The sequence below is a fragment of the Myotis davidii genome, unplaced genomic scaffold, assembly GCF_000327345.1.
Source record: "Myotis davidii unplaced genomic scaffold, ASM32734v1 scaffold125, whole genome shotgun sequence".
Classification (NCBI taxonomy): domain Eukaryota; kingdom Metazoa; phylum Chordata; class Mammalia; order Chiroptera; family Vespertilionidae; genus Myotis; species Myotis davidii.
In genome coordinates, this window is record NW_006299390.1 from 572,819 (window position 1) to 582,771 (window position 9,953).

The following is a 9,953-nucleotide window of genomic DNA, read 5'->3' on the forward strand; positions in this document are numbered from 1 at the left end:
GGGGTCCTCCGGGCAGCTGACAGCCTTCCTGCCAAGAAGCCCCCACGGGGACTTTCCCCCAAAGGTTTTCAACGTTTTGTAGCCCATTGTCTTCCAAGGAGGGCAGGTTGTTGAGTTTCTTTCCTAAAGTCCACACTTGGAAGGTTCCAGCTTGACATGGGATTTCAGGTGACGCAGCGGTGGGTATGTCCTTTCCACCACAGTGCCTTCTGGTTTGTTGCTGTTTTGCCTGAACTTCATCCCTAGTTTCCACAAGGAGGTTCCTTCCTGCCACCCCCACCCTCCATTAGTCAACAGACTTCAAAAGGCTTTACTTGACATTGGTCTTGTCACGCAGAGTGTAACTGCAACGAACATTCCAACTCGTGCCACTTTGACATGGCAGTCTTCTTGGCCACTGGGAACGTCAGTGGAGGAGTGTGTGACGACTGTCAGCACAACACAATGGGACGCAGCTGTGAGCAGTGCAAACCCTTCTACTATCAGCACCCAGAGAGAGACGTCCGAGATCCTAACTTCTGTGAACGTAAGTGGGGACAGGCCACGGGGTGGGGCCTGTTGGACTCGGTTTGCACAGTGTGGTAGTCACCATCCTTCTGTAGGAACTCATTGTGTGGGCATGAGACTCAGCCTTATTTTATCTGCTGCATAGGATGCCGGGAGTGGAATTTACTTGGTAGTAAAGAAAAGCCTTCTTTAGTCTATTTTTGTGACATTTGAAGGACAAGGAGAATGTATGTACTTATACAAACACACGTTGTGTAACCTGGTGCTTTTCATTCTTGCTAGAATGTACCTGTGATCCAGCTGGCTCTCAGAATGAGGGCATCTGTGACAGTTACACGGATTTTTCTGCTGGGCTCATTGCTGGTCAGTGTCGGTGTAAATTATACGTGGAAGGAGAACATTGTGATATTTGCAAAGAAGGCTTCTATGGCTTAAGTGCCGAAGATCCATTTGGTTGCAAATGTAAGTACATTCGTTCAAAAGTTTGGGAAGTTCTCATGTGTGCATAAGTCCCAGACTCCTTTGCAATTCTAAATCCAGACTCCTGCTTCGGACTCGCTTGGTTTATGTTTCTTTACTTCGTTTTATCTTCAATAAAGCTTGCGCTTGCAATCCTCTGGGAACAATCCCTGGCGCCAATCCTTGTGACTCTGAGAGTGGTTACTGCTACTGTAAGCGTCTGGTGACAGGACGGCATTGTGACCAGTGTGTGGTAGGTAAAGCCTCATTGCATTGGGTGGGTAGTTTGTGAATATGACATGTTTTAATAGAGAATGCTTTCCCCTATTGTAGATTCTGTCATCACCCTTATATGTAAAGGTTACATGAGTAGAAACTTCACAAAAGAGGAATTACTAAGGAATAAATTTTTTTTAATCCTCACCTGAGGAACATCAATGTGAGAGAGACACATCGACTACAAAGGAATAATTTTGACAAGCTGTTCACCGCCACTCTCGGAATTGTAAAAGAAAACCTCCGTGAAATGCCGTTTTTACAGACAAAATTAATACAAGTTTTAAAAAATGGGAATGCTGACTAACACAGACAAAATGAAGGGCTGGTACTCATATGCTGCTGATAGAAATGCAAATTGGCTATAAGTTTTGAAAATTTGGAGCTAAGTATCAATAGCCTGTAGAAATGCACATATTCTTTGACCCAGTAATCACACTTCTGGGTATTGATCCTAAAGAAAGAATCAGAAAATTGGTCAAAAAGGGATTCACCAGAGGACTCATAGTATCTTTAAGATTATTTTTCGATTACAGTTGACATATAATATTGTATTCATTTCAGGTGTATAACATAGTGATTAGATATTATGTATCTAATGAAGTGATCACCCAATAAATCATTGCATCTTTCATTAGTCACAGCAAAAAACTTAGAAGCAACAGTGGGGGAAAATAGTTAAGTAAATTTGGGGGCTTCCATACAGTGTGATATTTGGTTGCCACTGAAAATAACAGCAACATGAGGAAATGCTTATGGTGGTAAAAAAATAAAACAAAACAAAACCTCATGATATGAGTGGTATCTTGATTATGTAGGAAATAATTCATCAAGGAAAACAAAATCTGGCAGGAAATATACCCAAAAGTTCATCATCCTGAATTCCAGGTGGAATAATTATGAGAGTGATTTTTAAAAATTATCCTATATCTCTTACATTTTTGTGATTGCTTTTATAATTTGGGAGAAGAAATACTACTGAACCCAAACTATATGATCACTAAATATGCATACTGCATATATCCTAGCAGATTCTTAAAGTAAATTTCTGGAAGTCTGATTTAAATGGTGAGCCCGGTTTTTATCTGCTCATTAGGAAACATGCATATGTTGAGGCATAAGAGTTCTTTGCCCGTCTATGGATTCTGTCTCATTTCTTTCCATCTCCAGTGGTTCCAGGACTCTGGGATCGCCTCACCTTTCAGTTGTGAAAATAGTCCTTGCTTTTTAGGCTACGGTTCCACATAAACAAATCCTTGAAAAACTTTCTTTATGGAGTTTATGACAGACCGAACTTAACAAAAATTTAAAGGCCTGCCAAACATTTGCCAAAACTCTCTTACTGCCAGAGCAATTCTATTGGAGAAAATTGGCATCGTTGCTACCTTCTCGTGGTGATTGGCTATTTGCAGGGCAAAGAAACTACTCTCATCTGGGGTTATCGTGTGATTATGTGTAACCCTCTCTGACCCCTGTGACCTGCAGCCTGGGTGTCCTTATTTCAGAATACGTGCACTCCTTTCTTTTGTAGACTTTCTTCTTTCCCGGTGCAAATGAACGCTTGGCGGAACAGCCAGAACACGCCAGAACTTGTTTCTTGCTGAGTCTATTGTGTAATTACAGGAACCCACCTTTAGATGTCTAATCTTTTGTTCTGCAGCCAGAGCATTGGGGCTTGAGCAACGATCTGGATGGATGTCGACCCTGTGACTGTGACTTTGGGGGAGCCCTGAACAGTAGGTGAGTGGGGCTTCACTTACACACTCGTACTCAGTCACCCAGGGAAGCCCTCCTGATCCCAGGAGGAGTGACATCATTCTCTGAAGGAGATATTCAAGAGTGTGTTCACCTTTGGTTTGAATGCCTGATCATTACTTTTCCCTGTGGTCTCAATGCTTTCAAAGATGTATTCATTCCAAGAGTTAGCGTTGAAACCTTATAATATGTTTATGTTTCTTGGTTTGAATAGTGTTGATGTTCCTTGTTTTTGTGCTTTCCCTTTACAGTATTTTTTAAATTATGGAAACAATGTATGCCCACGATACTAATAAAAGGGTAATGTGCTAATTAGACCAGATAGACCAGACGTCTTCTGGACGTCCTTCCAGACAAAGCCGCAGTGGCAGAGGCTGAGGCAGAGGCAGTTAGGGGCAATCAGGCAGGCAGGCAGGCAGAGGGGTTAGGGGCAATCAGGCAGGCAGGTAGACAGGCAGGTGAGTAGTTAGGAGCCTGCAGTCCTGGATTGCAAGAGGGATGTCCTACTGCCAGTTTAGGCCCAATCCCTGCACAAGGATTGGAGAGGGTGCGGGCCGAGCTGGGGGACCCCCAACCCCAATGCACAAATTTCGTGCACTGGGCCTCTAGTAGTTCTAAAAAATTCAAACAATTCTGACAGCTATCCTGTCCTTTCTCTCCTCAAGTTCCATTACCTAGTAGTGCCACTGTTAACAGTTTCTTGTATTTCTGTAGACATCAATAATAGTGCTCAGAATATGTGTTAAAAATTACAATTTCTTCTCATTTCTTTTAAAATAACATGTTAGGTTTTATTTTTTAAGAGACAAGTACAAAGAAAAAAAGCCCATGATTTCCCACTTCACGTTACTGACAATTTTTGAAAGTCAAAGCAATAGATGTTATGTACACAATTGCACAACTTGCTTTTTTATCTAGAGATCTTTTTTCATATCAGCATGTGTTTATCTACCCCCATCATGTGAAAGTGCGATGATTTATTTACTTCCAGTCTTTTTGCTTTTTAAGTATGTTTCAGTGAATATTCTTGTAGATATATTTTGATGAATGTAGATATAGCTATAGATTAGGTTCCTAATGATGGAACTTCGAAGTCAGCGTGGATGTACATTTTTTATTTTAATAGAATGTCAGGTTGTTCTGCAGACAGATTGTGCTGATTTATTTTTCTACAAACCAGTTACAAAAATACCCTTTTCTCTATTCCCAGCAGCTGGCATCATCATTTTATTTTTCACCAATCCATAAGGTGAAAAATGAACTCCCATTTTGATTTGTGTAAAGAATCTATTTTATTTTATTTTATTCAGCTTCCAAGCCTATTAATGAAAATGACATGTAATACCTTTTAGTTACTTAAATACATTGGTATTCCTTGAATAGAGGAGACATGAAGCTCTACCAGAAATTAATCATGATACACATTTGGCAAGATGTTGAATTTCTGGGCGTTTAATTAACCACCTTGGAGTCAAAGGGAGTTTTGGTCTCCGTTGGTTACAGGATCAGATTCAGAACATCTGGTAAAGATAGGGTGAGTGGCTGCTGGGAGAACAGGCAGATGTTTCCTTGGCCCTGAACTTTCCCAGAGAGAACATGCTGAATTCATTGAGCAAGCTTTATGTACTCATAAATTGACTCTTTTACAAGATTATTTCTCAACACCATGAAAGTCTGCTGGGAGGGAATGGGATTCCAGGCAGCAAGAGCGTGTTCTCTTTGGCCTCTGTGTTTGGGTCTGTCCTATTCCAGAACGCGTAGCAAACTCAGCACAGCGTGTATGTAGCCCTCTGGAACTCCAGTACTGAATGTCTATTCTTCGAAAACCTCCAGAGGGGAGGAAGCGAGGATAATTCCATAAAAGCTGGAAGGAAAGACCAACTACTTGCCTGCTTTATGGAACCACTTCTCTGGCTTTCCTTTGTGACTCCCAGAGCATGCACTGATTGCTTTAGTGACTTAGTCCTCAGTTCCAAACTCTCATCACACCTCGAACACTCCTCGAGTAGGTGAAAATGGCATCCATAATTTTCCAAATTATGTCATAAACTCAGGAATGTCCTATGTTCCTTTACCCTAAATGGTTTCTATTACTTCCACTCCCTTCCTCTTTTTCTCTATTGTACACACGTTTCCTGTCTCTGAATCCACCCCTACACAACCCCTGAGCTGCCCCTCCTGTCTCCTGCAAAAAAAAAATGTATACTAGTGAAAACCAGAATGTGCTAATCAAGAGAGTTTGAGAAGCAGATATTTTAGTGAAAATTTTAAGGCAGGTGATTTGATCTCTCTAACATGATTGATGAGGCACTCTATCTTTTGGCATGAGTGATGGGAAAAAGAACCTTCCGCGTTGCCCCTGGTCCTGTGCCTCCGCAGTGTTTTGTCGAGATCCTTTTCCAAGTTGGCCCCCAGGGGACTTTCTCTAGGACCCCCGTGGGAGTGGTTGAGGCCCAGTCTTTGAAGCACCGGTTCCCCTTGGAGATTGCTTGGGGCATAGCAGATTCTCAGGAAATATTTGCGAAATGAATGGTTTGTTGCGACCACTCATCAGTATCTTCTTTCTGATAATATTCCTTTACCTCACCTTGGACACATAGTGGGTATTGATTAAATGTCGATTGACTTAAAGAATTTGAGAAACAAAATATTTTTAAAATATAAAAACTATGTATGTGCCCCTGAGAAGAAGGCAGTACCTAAATGTGATCCCAAACATGCCTTAGTTTACTTTGGCCAGGGACTGAACTAAGTGCAAAAATCATGTGAAGTGGAAAAACTTTTAAAATGTTTTGTATAATGAGCCAAATGGATTCTTGGAGAACAATAAAAGCTTAGTAATCCGGGTCTATTATGTTGACAGCTAATCTGGACTTTTGAATATTTTTAAGCAGCAAGACCTAATTAATATGAATAATATAACCTAAGCCAGGTTAATGAAGTTTTGTCTACCAGATAACCTGCTTTAATGGATACATAAGAATGGTTGCTAGGTAAATACTACTTATAAATGCTTTAAAAAAAAACTTTTAAAAATGTAAACACCTTTGTATCCTTCCTCAAAATCACTTCATCAATTAATTTATGACTGATATCTGGCTTGAAGACTTCTAACTCCTAGACCAAAGTCCCCTGCCCTAACTTGATCATTCAACAACACATTACTTCTGCATCTCTTTTCGCACTTATTTTGGTTGGCTATGTATTATAGCTGTTTGTATTCGAAAGGTCTCTTTAGACAGGAATTGCATCTTACTTGTTCTTGAATCTCCCTTTGTACCCAGCACAGTGGGCCTTGCAGGTGCTCAATAAATGAGGAAATGAACTTGCTTATACTTTGAAACAAGAGCAGAAATTAATATATGTTTTCATCAATATATTGAGTGGGCATCTAACCCTTTGTTAATTATAGGTAGTTGGACATAAAAGGATCGCAGAGGACAGCCCCTTCCCCTTAAGAAAGTATCCTACTTTGGATGAAATGAGTAGTGCTGACTGCTAATCAATGTAGAACCAACTCTTACTTGTAATCAGAATGATGGAGGAGAAATCAGTGTTGAACCGTGGTGATTCTTATGAATGATCTTTTTATCCTTTCACTTTTCTCCCAGTTTCTTAGTAATAGAAAAAAGTTAAAACTGTACAGTATTTGCTCTGCTCCACACTATTTAAATGAAATAGAATGTTCCTTCCAATTAAACAAGTTGCTAATTTCTGTATTTATGAGAAGTTGACTAAAATGAAGATGTCAGTAAGGCTGTGTTCCTATCTAAAGGCTCTAAAGGAAAATGTGTTGCCTGCTGACCAGAGTTGTTGGCAGAATTCAGTTGCTTCGGGTTGAGGGATGAAGTTTCCGTTTTCCTGCTGGTTCCCAGCTCCCAGGGACTGCCCGCATCCCTTGACTCATGGCCTTCTCCTTTCGTCCTCAAAGCCAACAACTGTGAGTCAAATGATTCTCATGTCACAACATTTACCCGCTTTTCTGCTTTCTTCTTCCACTTGGAAGAACTCGTGATTAGATTGGGCCCATCCCAACATCCTTAACCTTTATCACATCAGCAAAGTCCCTTGAGCTCTGTGAGGTAACATACCCACAGATTCTGGGGATCAGGCCATGGACATCTTTTGGAGTCATTAATCTCCTACCGTAAGTCCTGACTTATTTTGTCTTATCTTACATCCTTATTCTACCTTACTGACTCAAATGAATTAAATCTGTATCTAGTTACAGGGAAATTTGTAGGGTTAACATACAAACTTTTAAATGTACCGTTTCTATCCAATATGATTTTTCCTTGAACACAGGGAAGGATAATTACACGTAATAAATCTTTTGTCTCACAATGGAGGACATAGCATTTGAGCTTGGCTTTTTTTAAAAAAAAATTTTTTATTGATTAAGTTATTACATATGTGTCCTTATCTCCCACATTACCCCCCATCCCCTCCTACCCCTTCTGAGCTTGGCTTTTTTTAAAAAAAATTTTTTATTGATTAAGTTATTACATATGTGGCCTTCCCCCCCCCTCCCCCCCCGCAACTCCCCCATCTCCCCCTGCCCATTCTGAGCTTGGCTTTTTAAAAAATGAGTGAGATTTGAGAGGTGTAACAAGTGGGCAGGAAAGCCTTCTAGCTGCGAAGAAGAAGACTGCTGAAGGCACAGAGAAGGAGTGAGTGTGGCAAGGTCCAGATCTGGTCTGATCTTGACCGTCTCTGCTCACATTCCTCCATTAGGCTCTTTGCTCCTGTCGTTCCTGTCCTCTGTCTGTCTGTCAAGATCCTCTGCGACCTTCAGAGCCACCTCTTTCATGATGCTGCCCTTAATCAGATGAGCAGTGCCTGCCTCTAAGCCCACAGTACTTAGCTGGTAGCTCTATAAAGGTACTTAGAGCGTTTTTATTTGCTGTATTGGTCAATTGCTTTATTTTTTTAGTCTCCCAAATTAAATGGTAATTTCTCTAAGGACAAGGTCCATCCCCCCTCCCTCCCCATTTTCCTTTCTCATTATTTAGCCAGAAATAATGGACTTTACCAAGGAAGTAAGGATTGATTCAGAAGAACACTGACAATGGACCAAAATGTGAGCGTATTAACACCAGCAAGCGTAGCCTCCAGGACCAATATTTGCTCAGTAAATATTTGTTGAAGAGTATGAGGAGTGTGGCTGATCTGAAATTAAAGGGCGGGTACCAGAGAAAGAAGCGTGGGTTATAGAGGCTGCTGGAAACCAGCCAGGGGCCTCGTGACTTGATATAAGACGAGTAGAAACAATCGTGGATTCCTGTGAAATGCTGAAAGCAATGCTGTGGGAAGATTGGTTTGGCTGTGTAAACAGGATGGACTGGGCAGGGGCAGAGAAGAGCTTAGGAGGTCAGTGTGGAAGGTTGCTAGAGTAGCAGGTATAGAAAGATGACATACTGGGCTAGGAGAGTGGCAGTGACAATGAGCAGAAACTGAGCGGAGAAACATCTTGAAATAAGACTTCGATATTGGGGATAAAGAAAAGGGCAGGTTATGTCTCACCTAAAACATCAGAAGAATTTTAAATCTGCTGACAGAAATAGCAGAGCTGAATGTAAGAAATCAGTGGGAGAGGCGACGAGCAGATGGGGACAAGATGAATTAGAGATGACCGCTGGGCAAACCATGGAAATGTCCCATTTGTGGCTGGACGTGTACACCCAGAGCACGGCTGAATGAGTGCCGAGGGCTGTAGGTGTGAGGGCCATCTGCTCTGGGGCAGGTAAAGCCACAGAGTGAGTTCGCTAAAGGAGTGAGTGTGGGACTGAGCGGAGAAACATCTTGAAATAAGACTTCGATATTGGGGATAAAGAAAAGGGCAGGTTATGTCTCACCTAAAACATCAGAAGAATTTTAAATCTGCTGACAGAAATAGCAGAGCTGAATGTAAGAAATCAGTGGGAGAGGCGACGAGCAGATGGGGACAAGATGAATTAGAGATGACCGCTGGGCAAACCATGGAAATGTCCCATTTGTGGCTGGACGTGTACACCCAGAGCACGGCTGAATGAGTGCCGAGGGCTGTAGGTGTGAGGGCCATCTGCTCTGGGGCAGGTAAAGCCACAGAGTGAGTTCGCTAAAGGAGTGAGTGTGGGATGGGAGTCGTGCCTCACAGTGGCAACAGTTCAGGTCTGTGGACACCAAGAGGAGTGAGGGCCAGGGCTGCTGTAAGGGAATTCCTTTCACCTGGTCGGGTCCTCCTGCGCTTTCTTCTTTAGAACTGGGCTGCAGGTCAGAGGCCACACCAGGGGTCTGCCCACTGGCCTGTCCTCAGCTTTATTTGCTTATTTTCTAGGGATGGCATTGAAGACTCAAGTTCTTTTCTCCGGGGGTTCGTGTTTTGGACGTATGTTCCCTTGGTAATCATCTGGGCAGGAACTAAAGATTTTCTTTTGTCCATAGGTTGTAGCGTTTGGTGCCTGGGTTTTGGGCAATGGCTTTTGTTGGTGGACTGGGCCAAAAGAGGGCTAGGTCCTAATTGGAACAAGCTTTTCTCCTCTGGGAATCGGCTACGGGACGTTAAGTGTTCATACTCCTGCAGGGTGAAAACGACTCACATGATATACAGAAGAAGACTTCGTTTGGACTTAGAAACTTGGTTTAAAATGAACTTTGGGATGAGAAGAAAAATAATGACGTCTGGGAATGGGTTTAAAGTAATAATTTCAAACCACATGACTTTAATGAAGTAAAAATGAATGTGTGTAATTTGGTTTTACTATGTACACAAAGTCATGATACTAAGGAAAAAGACAGACGTAGGCTGAGAACAAAATGAATAAATTACAGTTTATCCCGAGGCCTTTATTACCTAAAAGAGTAATGCACTAATTTTTTTAAAATTGTATTATTACAGTAAATCTCCTATTCTTTTTCCATTTGTTTGTTTTTAAAATTCAGAACTCCTGTCCTTCATGCATTTGTCTGGTGAGCAG

General features: G+C 41.7%; 1 protein-coding gene across 1 annotated transcript in view; it reads left to right on the forward strand.

Annotated features, from left to right (window-relative positions):
- LAMB1 (laminin subunit beta 1) overlaps window positions 1-9,953 on the forward strand; it is a 71,916-nt gene that overhangs the window by 22,761 nt on the left and 39,202 nt on the right. Inside the window, exons 9-12 of the mRNA XM_006774860.2 lie at window positions 338-526; window positions 790-969; window positions 1,107-1,219; window positions 2,903-2,982. Of these exons, the coding sequence (XP_006774923.1) occupies window positions 338-526; window positions 790-969; window positions 1,107-1,219; window positions 2,903-2,982 (562 nt within the window). The remainder of the gene's footprint in view (window positions 1-337; window positions 527-789; window positions 970-1,106; window positions 1,220-2,902; window positions 2,983-9,953) is intronic.